This window comes from Musca autumnalis, unplaced genomic scaffold (genome assembly GCF_047663935.1).
Source record: "Musca autumnalis isolate F117 unplaced genomic scaffold, ASM4766393v1 scaffold_4, whole genome shotgun sequence".
NCBI classification, from domain to species: domain Eukaryota; kingdom Metazoa; phylum Arthropoda; class Insecta; order Diptera; family Muscidae; genus Musca; species Musca autumnalis.
Window position 1 is genome coordinate 8614139 of NW_027411977.1, and position 23537 is coordinate 8637675.

At 34.7% G+C, this 23537-nt stretch overlaps 1 protein-coding gene across 1 annotated transcript; it reads left to right on the forward strand.

Annotated features, from left to right (window-relative positions):
* Window positions 1-2257: 2257 nt before the first annotated feature.
* Cpr62Bc (Cuticular protein 62Bc) lies at window positions 2258-12920 on the forward strand. The gene is made up of 3 exons (XM_073987481.1): window positions 2258-2456; window positions 2631-2774; window positions 11669-12920. Exons 1-3 carry the CDS (start codon window positions 2442-2444, stop codon window positions 12095-12097), a joined length of 588 nt encoding a protein of 195 aa, XP_073843582.1. The 5' UTR covers window positions 2258-2441; the 3' UTR covers window positions 12098-12920.
* Window positions 12921-23537: the final 10617 nt, after the last annotated feature.

Here is a 23537-nt window from a genome sequence, read left to right on the forward strand (position 1 = left end):
AACCAAAATGACAAATCCGCAAGATAGTTGTCGAAGGGAGTTTCTGATTAGGACAGGCTTTGCACATTGTTTTATTTTATCCAGTCATGTATAAGGTTGGAATATGGACTATATCGGTAAACTCATTCGGGTACCTCGCACATAAAATTCGTACAAAGTGAAGTTTAAGAGCTCCTCTCCCATCGTTTTGATTCTTTTTTAGTAGGTTGATATACGCATTTACAACGCTAATTTTCCGGAGTAAGTCAAAAATTCCTGAGATGATGGCCCAAACCCTGCCAGCACATACTAAAATGGCTATTGTGCAAATAACTCTAAAACTTTTTAAAAAATTTCTTTCAAACTTAGTTTTACGTAATTTAATATTTCGAGTCCTTTGTGAAGATGTTTGGTTACAAAAATGTTTGGTATATCTCAATGACTTAGTATAGCCCCACATTACGGTACATACATACATATTTTAAAGCAAACTCGTGATACAAAATTAATATATTTTATATACGGCATAATTATTTTGTTTGTTTTTTTTCTTCAGCACAGCTGACTGATACTTTCTTACTTGTTTAACCTTAAAGTGGCCACAGTTTCCGCGCAAACAATTATTTTAAAAAATCCATCGGTGAATCGTACTATCGAAATGCATTTATGTTTCCGCGTAATAATACCCAGTTCCCGCGTAATAATACCCCAAACATGCGGTTCAACATATGTTAAATTCCTACGTAATTGCCCATATGTGTGACATTGCTTCCGAATATTCATTAACTGATACAATGCAAACAGTTAAACTACTACTAACCTATCTGAGTCTTTCAATAACAACTGTAGTTCTCACATAGTGATAGTTTATCCTACAACCTTGTATACCATCCTACTTGAAAGGGTCATAAGAAGTACAAGGGTGTATAAAAATATAGGTATTAAATTTATGTGTTTGAATTAATAAAATAATTAAAATTATAACTCGCCATCGAATTACAACGATTATGTTAGCTAGTTCATGCAGTCATGAATCTATGACTAATATAATGGCACGCCAAGGCGGTTCAAAAAGCAGATCATTACAAAAAAGGTCTTCAATATGCAACATTGACTAAAATTTTAGTGATGTTCCGATAAAGTTGATAACTCTAGGCAACTTGGTAGTCCAATTTCCTAAATTTATTTAAAGAAATATCTTGGTATGGGATAGATTGTGGGCATTAGGGTGGTTTTAAAAAACGATATGGGATTTATGCGGCACCTCCTAATCTATTTAGTTTTGTTACATTTTAAGATTGCCAAAGATTGAGCACAATCGGAATGTGTCAACACGTGGCTCTGGGTCCTCACAGTTTCCATACCAATTTGTACTGGGCCAAAAGTGAATTTTCACGAAATCACTCTACAGATCACATTTATTGTCCAATCGAAGAGAAAATTTTACCAGTTCATTTCTGTGGCTAAAAACGAAAAAATTATGAAAATCGGGTAAAATTTGCATATTGCTCCAATAGCATATTTGTGCAATTTTAGGTAATTTGGTCCCTATGTAGCTGATATTAAATTCCGAGCCCATTTTAAAATATTTTGTAGGATTAGTTTTTTTAGCCACAGCAATGAATTGGTAAATTTTTTCATCGATTTGACAATACATGTGAACTTTAGAGCGATGTCGTGAAAATTTGTCGTTGGTCCCATATATGTTACTATGGAAATAAAGATGGATCTGGGGGCACGGGTTACCGATAACCGATCATCATAAATTTTTGCAATATGAAGTCTCACGTGTTCCTTCGGGGATGTGTATGAGAATATATGTACATTTTGTAGTGTATCCCAAAAACTTCGAATCCCTCATTAAAATGTTGTCACCACAATTGCCATACTAACCTTTCCATATGACGTAGAGTGCAATCGACAACGTCATGCATTATTTGAGCCAGGCTCTTGCTCAGCTGTAACTGTATGATTTTTTTTTTCTATTTATTATTTAATCTAATTCTGCCAACTTTGACAGCGACAATGTTGTTGTTACTCTTGCCGCAGACAATTTTTATGCTGAATGATGTCGTCGGCGTTGTTCGTTGTCGTTGCTGAATATGTCGACTTGTAGTCGATTTTAATGTTTAATATTTAACCCTCCTAATGGTGCAGAGAGGCTAGTAGTGTGGATATACGAATGAATTGGTTTTTGTTGCTGTTTTTTGTTAATGTTTTAAAGTTTGCGTTTTATCACGGGTGGAGTCTGTCTGTTTGTTTGAAAAAAAGCAAACGTAAGTATGTTTCTCGTGCATAGTTAGAGTGCTGTTGTTTGTCGCTTTTTGCTGATTTTTCGGTGGTTTTGTATATAAAAGCGATTTCCTTCTTGGTTCTAGTTATCAGTTGTCTGCAATACAGCGAGTCGTTAAGACGTTTACAACTAAATAATTTACAAAAGAATAACTAAACAAAACCTAGAAATGGCTTTCTTTAAAGTGAGTCGAAAAGTGTGGTGATGTTGAAATAATATAAAAAATATTAAAAAAAATTAATTAATTAGAATAAAACTATGTAAAACATAATCAAGTGTGACATTTTGTATTTTTTATAAAAAAGTGCAAATTATTAAATTGGTGTTTTCTAATTTGTTTTATTCCATATACAAAAAGTCCTTGATCTGTTTGGCTGTCGTTGGTGTGGCCACAGCTGGTGTTTTACATGGTGCTCATGGTGGTCCTGGTCTGTATGCAGGTGCTCCAGCTGTCTATGCTGGTCATGGCCATGGCCATCCCGATGAAGGTTTAGATTATCATGTGAGTATTTGTAATATATTTTTGGAATAAACAAGTGAGACTTGAACACTTTGACAATATTGAATATTAGGAAATTTTACCTATTAACATTTTTCATTTGATGACAAAAGGTTGTATTATATTAGAATAACCAAGGCGAATTTAGGAAGGCGATACAAAAGACGAATTCAGGCCTTGACAGCAAAAATTAAGTTGTTAATCAAAAATAAATAAAAAATATTTCAGTCCTATCAGGAATATATGATTACAATCTCTGTATTAAAGTTTCGCAAAGAATATTTTATCGTTTCCTTTCTCCTTTGGTGGATTCTTCGCACAAAAACTTTTGAAAGCAAATGAAAACTAAAGTGTGAATTCGCCTTCTGGATGACCTTACTAAATGAACCTTGAAGATAGCTCAGTCCATAATGAATACCATGTGGTGAAAAAATATTGTAAAAAATACTATTGCATACTAAATAAGTTCACTCTCGGCTCTTCTGAAGGCCCAAGTTATATAATATACTCAATGGGGACTGGGGAAAATCGTACGGCTGACTAAATACTTCTTCGAGTGCCCTCTTTTCGGACTTACATTTATTTGAAATAAATAATACTCCTTCCCAAAAAAAAAATTAAATAAATAAACTACTTACTTTCTGATGAAGGAGTACTCAAACGGCTACTTTTCCAAGCATTCCACGGAGTGTCTTGTAATTTTCAGCCCGTTCTTCATCTGTTGGCACATTCCGATTTGCATACGTATAATCGGATTTATTGAATATAAAAAAATCGAAAACGACCTTTGCACAGTGGATCCACTTGTATGGAGAAAGTGGCCAAAAATATTTAGAGTGTAAAAATCAAGCCAATGCGCCGGTTACAGCTTTGTGCTGCTGCGAAGAGTGTTTTAAGAAACCATGAGCGTAACATTCTCCCCCCCTTTCCCCTCTGGAGGGGGTATACGGTAAGAATTATTTCATGCTGTTAATACAAACTGACATGAGCAAAGGTCCCGATTATCTTATAATGCAAAAATAGGCTTGGGGAAACAAAACAATCTCCAAAACAACATAAAATCCAACCAATTTGGCGGATTAAAAAAATCAAAATTTTTGTCTGAAAATTTGTAAAATTTGTAATATAGATCTTATAGCGTTCTTCCTGGATGGCACGTACCATTAACATAAGACCAATTTGGAAGAAGATTTCTTCATCTTGCCACTAATACCAATTATGTTAATGTACGTGGTCAGATAACAAAGTTATACGTTAATATATCCGTAGAAACCCTATTCTAGGGCAGTTTTAGTCAGCAGCCCACCATTTATAGTCTGGCACTAGATGTCAGCTGATTTTAATACTGAATAATCTCAAACCCATGAACTACATTGGAAAATTATTCCCGAGGTGGGCACTGGTGGGCATCATGACTAAAACCTTAGGTCAAATTTAAGTATATGATCGAATTGGCATTACAAAATACACTAAGAAAATATGCAGCTAACTTGAATTCCACAACACGCTAAAACATTATTTTTTAATGAAAATTAAGCTATTACCTTCTCCTTCAAAATCCACTATAATATTTTGCTATACGTATTAGTATCGCGATATTTTGAATATATTTGCTGGCACTTAAAATATAGGTTGTGCTCACAACAAAAAATATTATTCAAATGTTGCGACTTTTGAAGCTATTCTTAAGAAGATCGCGTTCGAATCAAACAAAAATTAATACATTTTTAAAAAGGTCCATGTCATAGCTCTCGGAGTTGCCAGATGTGGCACCAAAATTTTGACATTCATTTTTTTATTTTTGGCCAATGGGTGGATCCACTGTGCTTTGGTTAGGAAAAAGTAACAAAATTAAACTTGATGGTAAACAATTTGAGTATCTATCATGAAGATGTTCCATTTTCTTATCAACAATTACATTTTGGAATGTTGGAAACAATAATTATCAAATATCCCATGAAGCCGATTTTAGTACATTTGAGTTGGCAGGAAGAAAATGTTATTGATTTTAAAAATCGAAAGATCTAAATGTCTTGGAAGCAAGGGCCAAAAAATAAAAAATACGACGTTAGTTTTCGATGACGTATACATACTTCATATTTCCTTGGTTGAAGGTTTTAATAACCAAATTTGGTCCACTCGCATGTACTTAGAAATACGAATAACTATAAGTGACAATATGGACTTTTTTGTCTATACCTCGTAATGCGTTAAAAACTGATACGTGGCTACAAAGTTTTTGCCAGGATATTCACCCCTATCGAACTTCTTGTTCACCCCTATCGAACACTATATTTGAAAAATTAAAATAAATGGGTTAAATTGAGGGATTTAGGATATACACATAGGACATGTATTTCTGAAAAAAGTGATCATCCGGGCTTCATTCATTTTATTTACTTTTAAAAATATTACTATTATCTTTTAGAACATCTATAGTCATATTACTTATCACAACGATTACAAATGGTTTCATTCAAGTTTGAAATCAACTACCAATTAACGGAAAAAGTACGTTTAATATTACGGCAAATGTAGCAGTTTTAATTAAGTAATATTTTAATCCACTTTCATCAAAATCACATTCCCACCCAAATTGTATAACAATTCTTCTTATACTACACACACCCCACACTTATTTATTAATGCAGACAAGTGCATAGAAATCTGTCACATTCAATTTGCCACAAAAAACATTATTGGCCACCAGCAGATTTATGTAATAAAAAGCTCCGGTTACATTACCAGTCATGGCTTTACATAAATTGTGGTTAATCTCCCACAATTTTTGCGTCAATGCTGTTTTTTTTTTTGTCTCTTCACATTAAATGTTCACATTTCAACAAACATTCCAATTCCCACAGTTTAAACACCCAGTAATCATATTTCTTTGGCAAACCAAACCAATGCAAGTCATAACAAGAAGATGAAGAAGAAAAAAACCGAACAACACAATTTGCAAATGTTTTGTGGTTAATTTTTTTTTTTTTTTTGATTTGCAGCCAAAATGAATTCATATGACTTGTGATGACATCGATAATGTAATTCATTTCATTTATTCTCCCATTCATTCATACCGTGGTAGACATGTCTGTCGGTGTTTGGCAAATTGCGAAAAATTTGTAAGAAGACACCTTCGAAAGGGAGTTGGCAAAAAATTGTTACAAATGCAATGATTTCAGTTGTAATAGTACAGTTGATTGAAGAAATGAAAATTATGAAGATGTATTTTATGTCAATCAATGTGTGGGTTTTATGGCAGACAAATATGACACGAGATGCAATGTTGTCACATTCAAATGTATATGGGTCAAATTGGGAAAATTGTGTCAAATGTCTGGTGTTAGTAGGTAATGCATATATATCAGCGAATGATGATGAGGTGGATAAATGTGATACATTCACTGAGGGGAACTCTTTATCAGGGATGCCAACTGTTCCATAGGTCTGTAGCGATTTTTACCTTAAAACAGTTGACATTCCTCTTCAAACAGTGGTTTTTGTACGTCAAAAATCACCACAAGTTGCGGGAAAACCACCAACTTGGCACCCCTGCTCTTTATAATAATTTATTTGTGCTCTAAGGCGAAACAGTCATAAAGTTCTGCTGAAATGTTCTGATGTAGCTTAATCCAAATATAAAAGCTTCACAATAAATTACAATTTTTTATAGCCTAGTACTTCAGGCTATATAGCCCATTATGGTGACCCAAAAAAGGAAATGTTTTTTTTATAAGGCCCACCCAGTAATTTTTTTTCCATTTGATCCAAAAACCCTAAATATGAAGTTTTATGGCGTTCAGTGAACGCTAACTCGTTCCCTCTGAGCGATTTTTATTTATTTCGGACTGGGCGATAATCATTAAGCCAAACCGGTGTTAACTCATTGATATGAAAGAAGTCTACAGGGTATGTTCTGAGACACACTTCGCCTCTCACTTCACACCTTAAGCATTTTATTCACCCCATTTACTTATATTTTTTGCGACTTTCTTGGAGCAAATATTCATTATGGTATTAAAAAAGAAGAGTACACTCTAGTCCCTCCATAAAATATTCGAAAAATAAGCGTAAATGGTGTAAACAAAATGCTTGAGGCGTGAAGTGAGAAGTGAAGAGTGTCTTAGAACATACTCGTACATTTTCCATTCGGGGATGTTGTGGGGAAATATGTATGCATGTATATAATGACCTAAAATTCCGAAAGAGACCTGCCAACACCATCAAATTAAGTGATGATTTGGTCCAAATTTTGTACATCGTAAAATTTCGGACAATACCTTCTGTTACCACCCTCACAAAAAAGCTCAAGTGCATATTAAAGGTTATTCGAGGATTTTTCCTTAGGCAGCTATTTTCCTATAAGCGAACTAAGAAAACCAAAAGCGTGCCAGGAATTAATATCGCGTGGGGCCGGGCTCTTGGAATCTACCTTGAGTACGTCCCTGATTTCCATTCCCCTCTATTTGTTGTCTTGTTTACAATATGTCGGGAGCCCGGTCTTCGCATACTGTGTGTACCGCCCGTATTTAAGAGTCTTTCTAGACAGTTTAAAACCTCGCATTATTATGGTCTATCCAACGCAATCGTTGTAAATCGTTACGTTTAACTAAGCTGATGTGGTTGTTTAGCCGATACAACTCGTAAAACTCCTAGAATTTTTCCACCTTAATGTTAAAAGAATCACACGAATGGCAGTTCGCAGAGATTTTTTCCAATTTTCACTCATCGTATAGGGCTGTCGAAGGCTGCAAAAGAGAAAAATATGATAAGTGTGCATCGACACCTGTGCATCTTCTAGGACTTCCCGCAATCAATCGTGGCCTGAAACCACTCTGATGTGGCCCAATGTTTTCAATGACCATAGGCCGTAGTCGTTCACACAATGTTTCAGAAACTGTCTTATATCTATTCTTGTGGACGGAATATAGAATGCTCATGTTGTAGATGGCCCTAACTAGTTTATTGTTGTCTTTACCTCGTCGTGGCCAGACGCACAGTGGTGCCACCTGTATCGAAAAAAGTGCCGAAAATAGTTTTAATCGAGCTACCGCCTCCAAAGGCTTATAATAAGCCAATAATATAGAAAACAATTTTTAGTGGATGTAGGTCCATATTTGGGTATAGCTTCCATAGAAAGGTACCGCCCGATTTATTGTATTTTGACGATTTTGGCCAAATTTACCAACCGATTTCGATGTTATTTTGCATTTTGAGTTCTGAGTGAATAAACTACCGCCTCGCAAAAAAATATTCAATATAGGTCCACGTTTAGGTATAGCCCCCATATAAATGTACCCTCAGATTTTCGGTATTTTGACAATTTTAGCGAAATTTTCCAACTGATTTGGCTGTAATTTTGCATTTTGAGTTCTGAGTGAATCAAATACCTCCATGCACAAATTGTCAACATAGGTCTACGTTTTGATATAGCCCCCCATATAAAAGTACATCCCGATTTTCGAAATTTTTACGATTTTACCCACATTTTCCAACCGATTTGGCTGTAATTTTGCGTTTTGAGTTCTGAGTGAGCAAAATACCTCCTTGCAAAAAATGTTCTGTATAGGTCCATGTTAAGGTATAGCTCTCATATAAACGTGCCTCCCGATTTCCGGAATTTGGACGATTTTACAGGAGTGGAATAAGAGGAATAACTTAGCGGCTGGCAGATAAGGGCAGCTGGACTTTTTTTAATCGTATGTACTTTTTGTTTTGAAGGTCTCACATACAAATCACAACATCTTCGACTTAACTTGGCATATAACCGCTGTAAATTTACAAAAATAATGCTGGATGTTAAAATTTTGATATGTTTAGAGAATATTTATTTCAATCGCAATCAAATTTGTTTCCATAATTTTTTTGATTTTTTTCCACGGGCGGAATCACAGTGGGATGGTATATACTCAATACCATCTTCTGGGATTGGATCTGTGGTAGTTTCTCGTCTGCGTTAGCATTGGATACCAAGCTTTTAAAATGCTCTTTCCTGTTCGAGAATAGTTTTGAATTTATCGGAGGTAGTTCTTGTGGTCTTGTTTACAGTCATCTAATGTTCGTGGCGAGTTCATGGACGAGAACTTCTAAACACATACAGGGACCAACTCAAACGACTGATTGGCACTACGACAATCGAAATAAATTACTTACATTGGTCCAAACATCGCACAACGTAATATTTCTCTTAAAACTTAATCAAGTTCGATGATGGTCTATATCAAACCACAACTCCTTCCGGTACCTCCGCAATTTAAACGCTGTTCGAGGATTCGTTTGAAAAGGGATATAAAGTAGATTCTGATTACCGTGATATAATGTTTTTCGTAGGCAAGTCTGTGTTTGCTGACATACGGTGACCAACTGAAACGTCTGGTTGAATGACTATGTCTCTCTTTTCTCGCGGGTACAACCTATTCAAAAGTTCAACCCTTTTGCGCTGCTAAACTTTTACTGTCGTAATTGAGGCAGCGAATGCAAGTTGCTTCAACAAAAATCAAATTGATTCGAGAGCAGGTCTTAAAGTGAATTTATCCGAAATTTTGTGTGGGAAGTACCCGAAGGAGTGGACAAATAAAGTTCATATTCGAACCTAATCTATATCTGGTAAATATATTAGGAAGTGCAAAGTATGGACCAAATCGGTCACTCCCTTCAAAAGTTATCGTGCGCACAATTTTTCCGAACATTTTTGAACTTTTGTGGGAAAAGTACCTGAAAGAGTGGACCGATATGACTTTACTTCGAACTTAAGCTAATTATGAACAAAATACTACTAAGGTCAAATTTTGGAGCGAATCGGCACATCCGTTCGGGAATTATGTTGAGCCCCAACCACTACACACGGTGTCATAGGGGTTTTATGCACCTTTAAGTCCATTTTCTCAGGAAGTATGGACTTACCCCTGATGAAACTTGTACCGTTGTATGAGGGGGAGTGCATACAAGTTGTTACAAGAAAAATCGAAGCGATTCGAGAGCAGGTCCTAAACTGAACTTTTCCGAAATTTTGTGTGGGAGGTACCTGAAAGAGTGAGTACATATTGGAACCTCATCTAAGTCTGGTAGAAATTTCAGAATGTGATAAGTATGGACCAAATTGGTTACTCCCTTCAAGAGTTATCGTGCGCACAAATTTTCCAACCATTTTGAACTCTTGTGGGGGAGGTACCCGAAGGGGTGGACCAATATAACCCATCTGCGAACTTAAAGTAAGTTTGGACAAAATATTACGAAAGCCAAATTTTGTACCTAATCGGTTGATCCGTTCGAGAGTTATCGTGCGCGTCAGCCAGACAGACAAACGGACGGGCATTGCTAAATCGATTTTGTCTGAAACGGATTTCGTCCAAACATACTTGGGGTCTAAAACCATTATTTCGATTAGGCACATTTTACCGGTATGAAAGTGTATATACCCTCGTTAGCATATACGTTGAGGGTATAAAAAGTATTATGTTTTTTTTTTGCTGCTGATTGGGTCTGTCAGTGGAAAAATTGGATTCAGTGCTTTTGATAGCTACCAAACACCTAAAAATTTACGCTGTGACTTCCAAAACGTCTTTTGTCACCTACGAAAATACTATTTATTTTTAAAACTAGAATATTTAAGTGCAAAATATTTAATTGTATTACTCCTGTTATTTTTGCTTTTGTACGGCAATAGGATCAGGGCATTTAGCTGCCGAAAGCTGACTGTTTCGTTTTGATTTGTTAGGTATTAAACAGCGAATTGACATTCTGCATTTCGTTAGATTGCATATATCTGTACAAGTTTAATATTTTCTAATAAAACAATAAATTTCCAAATTCAGCCTTACTGGAATTATAAAAAAGGGAAAAAAGTTTCATTTATTTCATTCATTCTCGAGTATGTATCTTAAGTCTTTTGTTTTGCCCCTTCAATTTCACCACTAGATTCAATAACAAATATTTTGCCTAACAATTTTGTTGAGATATGAAAAAACGATGCACACACAAGCACAAGATTATCTAAAACTTTTATTTTCATTGTGGAATTGTGCAAATTGCAATTGTATCTCTGATAAGTATTACAAAATGTTGTTGTTGTTTGTTTTCATTGCTAAAGCCTATGTACGTAATTCACCTATATTTTTTATTGAGTTTACTTGTGTTGTGTTCATTTGTTTTTCTTTTTGTTGTATCTTAACATCTTCTTTGACTTAGTAATGTTATTGTGTTATAATCTTTTATTCATTCATTCCATCATTGCAAATTCATGTAAAGTGGCACATCGTACTTTATCAAATGTAGCACATCACCGATGGTGGTGATGGAGGTAGTGGTAGCGGTGGATGCATAGGTTATTGCAAGCAATGGATGGATGAATATATGCCTAAGGGGGGATTTATTACAATTAAGACTACAATGGCTGAGTGACTGCATCAAGCTTAAAAAATGTGATTTTGCGTGTCGAACATAATCTCAGATGACTGACTGTGTGTGACATCAATTGTCGACAACTTAGCTTTGAACCAATTGTAAGATGTGTTAATAAAATGTATGTGTTTTGTGCCATAATAACCATAAAACAAATTGGGCAATTTTTATCTGTGGTCGAAGATGATGGTCATTGTATCATATCATATTTTATGGTAAATGATAATGGAAAACCGAATTTAATTGTCATTAAATTTACCCACAGATGTGTACAAGGCTGCATATAGATTATTTTATTTGGGTACGAGGATTTTTCGGAGGTAAAATAGTTGATATATAAAAAAGATATGAATGAAATACCGATTGTTTACAGATTTAGCTTATCTCAAGGATATTAATCTCATTTCTTATTTATAGTGAACATTAAACAAATGCTGAAAACTTCCCTGTTTTATACCTCAACTCATTTTTCATTTCGTTATCTTTTTTCTTTACAGGCTTACCCTAAATATCACTACAATTACGGTGTTGCCGATTCACATACCGGTGATGTGAAATCCCAACATGAAGTACGTGATGGTGATGTAGTCAAGGGCTCCTACTCCTTGGTTGAACCTGACGGTTCAGTGCGCACTGTTGAATATACCGCTGATGATCACAGCGGCTTCAACGCTGTTGTCCACAAAACTGCCCCCACTGTACATGCTGTTGCCCACCACGCTGCCCCAGCTGTAGTACATGCTGCTCCTGCCGCCCCTGCCTATCATGCTGGCCCAGCTGTATATGCTCATGCCGCTCCCGCTGTTGCCCACCACGTTGCTGCCGCTGGTCCCGCCTATGCCTCTGTAGCGCATCATGCTCCCGCCGCTATTGCTGTCGGTCATGGTTATGGCGGTTATGGACATGGTGCTCATGGTCATTATTAAAAAGCCATTTTCTAACACTCTCTTTAAATGTAAATTATTTAGTTAGTAAGTAACAAACAACAACAACAAAAACCACCCTATAAAACTAAATGTCACTGCCGCCCCTCGATGACGACCCCACGACTTACAAATGGCTAAACGCGATATGGCAAAGAAAACGAATGAATGAAAAAAAACAAAGCAAGGAAGAAGACAAAGAAGAAGTAGTTGTAGATAAATACAAGGTATAAGCATTAGGAAAGCAGTGAAATGGCAAAGTTTCGGTAAACTAAACCAAGAAATACTCTTAACTTTACAAACAAATACTTCTAATGTACATAGTTTTCCCTGAGATCTCCTCAAATAATAAGGGGAATTTCCCTTTTTCTGAAAACCCAAACTTACATTAATTTCAGCTCATTCTAAGTTTCATCCTAAACCATTTCCATCTGTGCTCTCTCATTAGTCACTCTGTACTTAGTTCCATCACTGCCCATTCCTCATCATCTTCATCGCTCAAGTCATACATCTCTCTCCCTCTCATCTCTGTTTGCCCCGCTACAATGCGTGATTTCATTTTCGTTCGTATCTAACGTCAAACTGTCTATTATGATTTTGAATTGCCTCTAGTGCTGGAAAAAATCCACATAACAAAATACATTTGTAAACTATTAAAGCGAGTATTTAATTATGTACGTTTTGTATAATACACTCACATACACTCTGCATAAAAACAATATTGTTAATTTATAAGTTTTATGTTTTTTTAATATTTTTTATTATTAATCGAATGCGTTAATGCTATGAATTAAATAAAGGAAAAATGTAGTGAATTTGAAAAAAATAATTAATTATGACATTTAATCATTTAATTGGTATTTGTTGGTAAAATTCCCCACATTAGCTACCCAGAATTGAAGGTCAATTTTAATTTGAAAGGAAGTGACTAGATATCCAGTAGTAGAATTGTTTAAGTATTAAGTATTCTAATAAGAAAATCCGTGTTGACGGTGAATATTAAAGTCGTGTAATACACGAGCTGTACGACATCAGCATAGATAAACGTATCGGGCTACAACGATTGCTTTGGCTAGGTCATGTCATAAGAATGAACGATGATTAACCCAGCTGAAGAACCCGATGATGAACTGGTGTATAAATACGAACCGCATGGCGTTGCACACATAACTGGAAGGCCAAGGCTTTGATGGAGTAAACACGTTGAGGACGAGTTCAGAAAATGCGGTATTCAAAATTGGGAAAGTAAACTCACAAATAAAGAGGAGTGGTAATACATAAAACACATGTTTTGTAGAGAGTCATCTAAGGAAGTATGTAAGGACATAGGCAAAGTAGACTATTTGACAATAATGTGCTTCTGGCGGTCTTAATGATATACATAGATTTAAATTATATATAATAATGCCCCAATTTTCATCGTTTGCTGAATATGACTAAAGGACGCATTCATCCATCTAGGTAGTGTTTTTGGTACTTTCAGTTCATTATGAAGAAATAATGGGGAATAAGATTAGAGCATTGTGATATATAATACAAAGGCTACCTGCAGTTGAAACCTTGACTTAATATTGGCACATTTTGAGGCTCATATCTCGGTAAGTATTAGCTTCTCCTAAAGAACTAATGTTGTAGTTATTTTTACAACTAATATTGGGTGCCACCGGGGTGCAATGCTATGCGCAGAAGATCGCGGGTTCGATACCCCGGCCAGGTAAACAGAGGTAATTCTTAATATTTTAGGAAAAAATTGTTTTGAAAAAGTCTTGTAGAAATGTGTTTAAAAAATTCGTCAAAATGTGTCCAGATTTTGCAAAATTTTGAAATGTATTGAAAATGCTTGCGCATTTTGAGTTATGCAAAAATTGGTGAAAATATCCTTGGGTCAAATTTTTGCATTTTGGGGTTTTTGTCTTCATTTTCTGTGATATTGTTGTACATTATGTCGTGTTTTGGCTTAATGTCTGTGTTCTCCCTACATAAGACAATGTGTGCACGTCCACCATTGTGTTATAGGTACTATATAATGATTTATATAAAATGATGGCGATGCAAAAAATGGAGATTAATTAAAAAATTAAATTCGGTTTTTGGTATAACTGTCGTTACATGGTAATATGTTACAAAATTCTAAGTCTCATTGTGTGTCACATTGCCCCAATGGGTTTCCAATATCATTGAGCTAATATGAATCGGGGTGCACTTATTGATATGTGAGAAGTCTGCCTTGTCATGTCTGGGATATTTAAGGAAAAATTACACTGTGCTACACGAAAAATTTGCAGAGGTCCTGATGCATAAATTCGGGTGTGTGGGAGTCCATGGAAGACGAAAATACCTTTGGTTTCTTTGGGTCACTTCGTTTTTTGATTTTATAACGGAAAATGTAGTGAAAAACAGGGTTTCTTGGAATTTCAACTTTAAACGGGCATATCTTATTCTATAGCCACATTTTGATATCTTCTACGCAGCCCAGAGCACGAGCAAAAACATTTTCCAGTTTTTTAATGGGTTTTCTTACGCTCTAATCACTATAACTTAGCCATTTGTTAATCGATTTTGAAGATCTACGGCATGTCTGAAATACAATATTCTGCCCTTTCAAGGAAAAAATACGCTTTAGAAATACGTTGTGGAAAAAATAAGATATGCCCATTTAAGTAAGTAATCGCGCTCATCAGAACTATGAACTTGGATCCGTTGTAATAGATGTCACACACTGTCGCGAGTTCATATTAACTGTGGCCAAAAATAGAAGGAGTTATTGTAGGTGCATCAATTTTGGTACAGGTACCTATTATTGACTTACAATTTACAGGACAGAGAATTGGGATGATCGGTCCACGTTTTGATATAGCCCCCATAGAACCGTACCTCCCGATTTTCGGTATTTTGAAAATTTTAGGCACAATGACCAACCGAAATTACTCAAATTTGGTGGTTAGTCTTCGGCAGAGGTATAAAACATTCCAACAGAGAACTGTGAGTGTAGGTCCACGTTTTGATATAGGCCCCATATAATGGTACCTACCGATTATCGATATTTTAAAGATTTTAGCGTCATTATTACACAGAAATTGGTATTTAGTCTTCCTTGGGGGAATAATACTTTCACCTTGCAATTTGTCTGCATAGGTCCTCGCCGTCATATAGCCCCTATAGAACCATCCCTCCTAATTTTCGGTATTTTAAAAGTTGTGGCCTCATTACCCACCCGAAATTACTGAAATTTGGTGTTTAGTCTTTATACACGGTGCTCTTCTTACACCTAGGAAGTTTTGGCGAATTCTGAAACTAAAATTGTTATAGATGTGAAAAATCAAAAAAAAAAAAAAAAAACGCCGAAGCGCTTTTTAAAAAATCGCGATTTAAGTTGACATTTTTAGGGGTTGTTTAGGTTTTTTTTTGATAAGAAACCTCAAGTCCTATCACAATGGAACTAAAGTAAATGTCGTAGCCATGAAACTTCTCTACAAGATTGGCCTTTACGGTATACTCGTCGTTCAATTTTTTGTAAAAAATCAAATTTTTAATTTTGCTGTTCACCATTTTTTTTTTTAAAAAAAATTTATATTTATAAAAGTATCTCGTTTTTAAGCAAGATTGTTAGGTAGTTAATAAGCCCACAAACATATATGATTATCGGTTCATGCGTTTTCGCGCTATAGCCAACACCGCAAAAGGCTTTGCTAAAAAAGGAGGTAACCCCTGAGTGAGGTGGTCGGTGAAAAAGAGAGATAACATGTTCTGCAACCCTCTGCAGCTGCAACCTTTATACGTTTGAAGTACTCACTTTTCACAACTCAAACAGCAAATAATATCAATATACACTTTTATACATTTTAACCCAATCCACTAATTTTAAAATCGATTTGCTAAGTACCACAGACTTGAGTAGCTGCAAACACCATATGATCACTATTTACTCCCAAACAAAATTAAATCTATATTTATTACATCCAAGGTAATCATAAGAAGTTATTTTAGAACGATAAATTACTTTAAATATTAACATTTTGCAGCAGAATACAAGTTATTAATTTAAGTAAAATAAGGACAAAAATACACATTTCCAACAATGATCGGATTTAAACCTTCACATCGACAAAACTACTTGACAAATCAATACCATAATTAAAATTCCTTCAAATTGAAATGTTTACTTTATATTCTCATCAATAAATTTGTATTCCGAAGTACTTGATTTTGACCATTTTTGGCCACGGTGGTGACGCTGTGTGTCGCACAAAAAATTTTAAAACGAGATCTGTCCTTAATCTGCACTTGTGTGAACTTTTTTGAACATTTGTATAAAAGGTACCTAAACTGATCTATGTCGGGAAGCAGACAGATCAACGGACATTCAAATTGTCTAAAACAGAATTCGTTCAAACATATCGCTTATTTACTCAAAGAGTTGTAAAACTTATTTTCTGTTTTTTCTACGACTTCTATTTTATCCTGTGTCAAATTTTCATATCTCCAAAATTTAACGAGTTACAGGACATTTACTACGAGTTTGGCATAATTCAACACTAAAAGGGAAGTAGTTATTTCACTTTTGTGTAATAATCTTTTCAAGTTGAGAAGTCAAATTTCAATCGCCAACTTTAAATTCGTTATTCTCGAAACTGGATTTTTTTAGATTTGTCACACATTGAGTAAATGAATGATATATGAAACTTTTATAGCATCAAATTGTATACATATATCGTCGTTAACCTCAAGGATAAGGATGTAAACAAAATGTAAAATATATGACTGGATTTGGAAGAATAAGACAATGTGCAATGCAAACATTAATGAATTCTTTATTAAATTCACATTTAAAAATTTAAGATTTAGGAATTATGAAGAAAATCAAATGATTATAAGTTCTATTATATTTTCTATTAAAACATGGATTTGGAAGAATAAGACAATGTGCAATGCAAACATTAATGAATTCTTTATTAAATTCATATTTAAAAATTTAAGATTTAGGAATTATGAAGAAAATCAAATGATTATAAGTTCTATTACTGTACATCTGAACAGTGATAGCATAAACATATATATGTAGCGTGATGTTTAGAGTCTAAAAATAAAAAAAATAATTTTAGGCCACATATTGAAGGATGCACGTTAGCTTGGAGACGATGAACTGAAATCCTGTCTTCGCAAATACTTAAGAAATGTACAATTCGCCCAATTTCGATGAGCGAAAGCATATAATTTCACTTAGAACATATCTTTTTGTGGAATTAAGATGCTTGCAATATCTCTAAATAATTTGCTAAAACTATTCAGACTTTCTAATTATTTTAATTTTTGTCATAACATTTGAATTTTTAAATTTTTCGCTGGAAGCTATTCTCTAAAGTCTTTATTGTAATAAATTACAGGTTTTGTCTGGTGCAAATCGCACAATTAATATTGCCTTTTCTATGTTTTGAGTGGTGTTAAAAAACTCATTTTAGAATAAGTACATTCCTATTATCCATTTAAATCAAAAATATGTAAATGAATTCTATTCTTGATGAGATTAAGAAAAGCAAAGCAAAACCCTTCTAGACTTCAAAATTGTATCTACATATTGTTAAATTTATGTTCATGTTGAGAAAAACGTAGCAAAAATTAAAAATATTTTGGTCATTACAAAGAAAAATAATTTTCGAGAGTTCGTGTCTTAAGTCTTTTGTTCTTTTCTTAACATATACCTTTCAGCTATTGTGAATTTATAATAAAGCCCAAAAATACACATCAAACCTAACATAAAAAATTGTTGTAATATCATAACCCTTTTAAAGCATATGTTGAGGAGCAGCGAAAATAACATACATAAAATTTCCATAATAAACACAATGGTTAAACTGATTCAGTTTCTGATTTGCTTTAACTTACTTGAACTCTGAGTCATTTCCTGCTTCGACACAAATAAAAATCATAAAAAATAAAAATATTATGATTTCTTGATTTGTAAAGCAACAGTTTTACATCAATAAATAATAGCATTGCAATTAATATAATTTGCTTGACAAGGTAGGATGTAGTTTTTTCGCTTAAAACAATTGTGGAATTTTACTTTGTATAGTGTTTTCAAAAGAAGTTATAACTTGTTTTTATGACATTGTGACTGTACATATATTATTGGGAATAAATTAATTGAAATAACATTTTTAGAAGAGAGCTGCTTTTATTTGAAGGACTTCTTTCCAATATTCAGCTTACTGATTGTATTTCCATACTAGCGAACAGGTTAATATCTCAATATGGCGCAATCAGTCGGATATTTTACTAGCATTTAGGCCAAAGATAATCATCTTCCATATTAATTGCATAATTAAAATCGCCTTGAACAATTTTAGTATACAAATTTTGTTCATTTTTGCGTTCGGTCCACGTCCCGGTCGTGATAAGAGAACGTTGACGAATTTTATCTGAATTTTTGTACACCGGGTTGGAGTAGTTTATACATCCCTCCTTTATTGCATTTGAGATACTTTATTATTGTAATTTAAAATTTGTTTTTTTTTTACATTAGACTGCAGTATACAGCCCTAAGGTCGAAAGACTGGGAATATAAGAAATGAAATAAATAAATAAAAAATACAATAACTGTTAGAGTCGGTCTAATCATAGACACAGTCAATAACATGTCGAAGTTTTTGTCAACTATAGTACATATGCTTTAGATAGTAGTAACATCCGCCTTACACTATGAACTTAGCCCAAGGTGTCACATAAAGACATTTTTGAGGAAAAGTTACCAACCGAGCACTCCCTTGTACCATATGGGATGTTTGTGGAACAATTATTATACTAACCGAGCTGTAGGGTACGCCTTTCAAATTCAAAGCGTTGCAACAATTGGATTAGTATTAAAGCTCAAAATGTTGCGGAGGAGGTAGTTAAAGGAATCGTATAAATTTTGGACTAGGAAGTATGGGTTTGTCCACGGAAAACATAATATCGCTGTAACTGGACCACAACGACTGTTATCGATATACATTTCCAAAGGATCTTCGAAGAGACCCTAAACTGCACTTAGATTCAAATGTTGAACTTTTGTGGCGGAGGTACTCTAAGGAGAAGACCGATATGGGCCATTTTAGAAGTTAAACTAAAGTTTCAAGAGATATCGTGCATACCATTTTAGTGACATTTTTTAACTATTGGGGGGAAGTATCGGAAGGTGCGGACTGGTATTGCCCATCTTCAAACTGAAAGTAAGTTTGGACAAAATATAGAGAAGGCCAAATTTTGGACCAAATCTGTTGATCAGTACGAGAGTTAACGTGCTCTTGAGCCACTACAAATAGTGCCGTAGGGGTTTTTTTAAAACTTTCGATCTCTTTTCTAAAGAAGTATGGAGTTGCTTCAACAAAAAATCAAAAAGATTCGAGAGCTGGAATTAAATTGAACTTATTCGAAATTTTGTGTGGGAGTGGACAAATATAGTCCATATTCGAACCTGATCCATATCTGGTAGATATATTAGGATGTGTAAAGCATGGACCAAATCGGTCACTCCCTTTAAGAGTTATCGTGCGCACAAATTTTCCGAACATTTCTGAACTTTTGTGGGTGAGGTACCTGAAGGAGTGGACTGATATGGCTTATTTTCGAAGTTAAACTAAGTTTGGACAAATATTACGAAGACCACATTGTGGACCGAATCGGCATATCCGTTCGAGAGTTATCTTGCGCTCCAACCACTACACACTGTGTCATAGGGGTTTTTTTGTCATATGTAATACAAGTTATTACAACAAAATCAAAGCGATTCGAGTGCAGGTCCTAAACTGAACTTTACCGAAATTTTGTGTGGGAGGTACACGAAGGAGTGGCCCGGTTGAGTCCATATTGGAACCTCATCTAAGTCTAGTAGAAATTTTACGATTTTCAAAGTAAGGACCAAATCGGTTACTTCTTTCAAGAGTTATCGTGTGCACAAATTTTTCGACAATTTTCGATTTTTTGTGGGGGAGGTACCGGCATTAGTAAACCGTTATACCCCATTTTCGAACATAAAATAAGTTTGGACAAAATATTACGAAAGCCAAATTTTAAACCGAATCGGTTGATCCGCTCGAGAGTTATCATGCGCTCCAGCCAGCCAGACAGACGGACATGGCTAAATCAACTACAAATTTTCTGAAACGGATTTCATCCAAACATACTTGGGGTCTAAAAAGATTATCCCTATGAGGCACGTTTTGTCCGTATGAAAGTGTATATACCCTCGTTAGCACAAATGTTTAGGGTATAATAATTATCTATATAAACCCAGGTTATGATGGCCTAAAAACGAATATAGGAGATTTTGAAGGTTTTGCTAAACACCAGGACCTCGCTTTGCGTCGTTGATACGTTATATGAGGACAATATATATAACAAAAGGAGGACCTTATCAAGAATATATATACTTTATAGGGTCGCAAATGATTTTTTCAATTTGGTTATAAACGAAAAAACAAACTTAATTTGCCCTTTATACTATGATGGAGGGTATAAACTGAAACTTAAAACAACGCAACCTCGAAAATCGAACGACGCATAGTGAAAGCCGTTAATAACTAAGCAACGACGCAACTTCGAAAACAACGCGTGTATTTCCTAATGGGTTTTATTGATGTTTTGTATTTTTAGATATTTGTGAATAAATAAGTAAAATAGAATCAGTAGGTTTGGCCTACTCGTACAGGTAAGTATCCTCAGCCAATTATAATTATAAAAAATATATAACAGGAGTGGTGGACCATAATCTTGGATGTAAATAGAACTTACTTAGGTGATAGAAAATGGTTTGGAAGATTCCAGAGTAAACGTTTATGTGTTTTTGGGCTAGGCACATTCCACTGACAGAAAAAATAACCAGGGTTTAGACCAAAAAAAGAAAACTTAATCTTTCCATGAGTAGGGTTTTAGGGGAACAGGAAGTATTGGAAATTTAGAGCTTTTTTGTTATTATGACAGAAAGTATGGACCGGCGGTACAAGAAGAAGTTGTTCGATTACTCTATCTTAGAATGATGTGAAAAGGTTGGACCAACGTCAGTCACTCCTTTCGATCTTTATCGTACCCGCCAGTTATTTTAGATAGTGTTTTAGAGCTTTGGGACCATTATGTCAGGAAGTATTGTTTGCCCACGGAGAACATTATATTCAAAGAGCTTTGAGTCCATTATATATAAATATATATAAACAGTTTTTAAGCCACAACAATGAACTGGTTAGTTTTTCATCGATAGGTCCATAAATGCGGCTTTTATGGCATTTTCGTGAAAATTGACCTTTGTTCCATATAAATTACTATGGAAACATGGGCGGCTTAGCCGCTGGGGTACCTCCGCCATGAAAAACCAAAACTACGTTAAAAAGAAAATTTTGAGTTTAACGGATATCTATCATTTCCCAAAGTTGGCAATTGTACCAAAGAAACGATTGATTGATTGATTGTGTTTTTCGGGGTATTGCGAAAATAGTTCATGGTTCACTATATTTTATACCGTTAAAAGACAATTACTGAAGAATAGAAATGCAAATAATTTGTATGAAAAAAAAAAAAATAATTAGAAACGCCAAAATCATTCATTTTATGAAATATGTTGGTGACGGGGCGCCTTCGCCAGGACGGCGATGGGTATTATTGTAGAAATATTATGTCTTTGTACCAACTTCAATCGAATGGTAGCATCTGTTTCTTTTTGTCAATTTTAGTATCAGTTGTGGCGATTCAGTAGAAGGAAGTCCCTTTTCCGTATAATGTTGATATTTAAGGATTAGACATCCTTTGGGGTATGTGCCCATATCGCCACATTTCAGACATTTTGTAAATTCTAAAATATAATATTTTAAAAATAGAAGTATAAACATTTATACTTTAAAACTTACAGTAAAGATATGCAAATACACTCCACGTCAGTAGAATAGAAAACCTAAATTTTTGTTAATGTTAGCGTATTTATCCCAAAACGAATGAATCTACGATTTTAATCTTGTAGGGATTTAAAGCCTATGATGTTCCGTATCAATCACAGAAAGAATTATGTTTCTAGCTTTTCGCGAAATTATTTTCTGATCATTTTTCCCATAGTACATAGTACTAATAGGCATTTATTTTCGGTCATCAGGATAGAACAGTCATTTTATTTTCGCGAATTGTAGAGATATTAACGCCGAATTTTCTTTCAGCCGATAAAGCGGGGCTTTCTAATCATTTTGCACCAATAAAACCACATAAATAATTCCGCGGACGCCAAAATAACAGCGTAAACGGTTTTAAATTGACAGATAATTGAAACATCTCAGAATATCAATAAGAGTTGCGCGAGGTTGTCTGTGTCATATTCTATCTTATTGTGAAGAAATATGACATAACTGCGCGACTCTTCTTGATATTCAGAGATGTTTCATTATCTGTCAATTTAAACCCGTTTACGCTGTTATTTTGGCGTCCGCGGAATTATTTATATGGTTTTATTGGTGAAAAATGATTAGAAAGCCCCGCTTTATCGACTGAAAGAAAATTCGGCGTTAATATCTCTACAATTCGCGAAAATAAAATGAATGTTCTATCCTGATGACCGAAAATAAATGCTTATTTTTCATAGTAATATCGGAAAAATGATCAGGAAATCATTTCGCGAAAAGCTAGAAACATAATTTTTTCTGTGTTTGATACGGAACATCATAGGCTTTAAATCCCTACAAGATTAAAAACGTAGATTAATTCGCTTCGGGATAAATAAGCTAACATTAACAGAAATTTAGGTGTTCTATTCTACTGAGGTGGAGTGTATTTTACCAAAATAATATTAGAAAAACGTTAACGGTGTCGATATGAGAACATTTGAACAAAAACGTGGCGGAGACGCCAGATGTTAACGTATACGATTTTTGGATTTTCTAGGCATATACATAGAATCACTTTCTGAGTCGATTTATACATGTCCGTCCGATCGTTCGCAACCTACAGGTCGCATTTATTTTCAGCTGAAAATTGGGGAATATCATTTTTTAGGAACAACGCTTTTGCTTTTGGTGAAAACCTGTTCAGATTTGGATATAGCTCCCATAAATATTTTCGGCCGATTTCACGTATTTTCTGCACCAAACGCTCTATATATGCTTGATATCCATAAAATATGGAATGTGTGACTGAATTCGGTCTAGAAATAAGTGTGCAAATTATATCGAAATGGCTTCAGATTTGGTTATAGCTCCCATATATATTTTTGGCAGATTTCACGTATTTGCAGCACCAAACACTCTATATATGACCCATTTTGATGAAATTTGGAAAGTGTGACTGAATTCGTTATAGAAATAAATGCGGCAAATTCCATGCAAATCGGTTCAGATTTCGATATAGCTCCCCTATATATTTTCGGCCGATTTCACGTATTTGCTGCACCAAACACTCCATATATGTTTGATTTCCATAAAATATGGAATGTGTG

What these genes read in the sequence shown, in the direction of transcription:
- Cpr62Bc (XM_073987481.1), top strand. An exon ending in ATGAAGGTTTAGATTATCAT is followed by an intron (nt 2,775 to 11,668) that starts GTGAGTATTTGT and finishes TTTTCTTTACAG; the next exon opens with GCTTACCCTAAATATCACTA.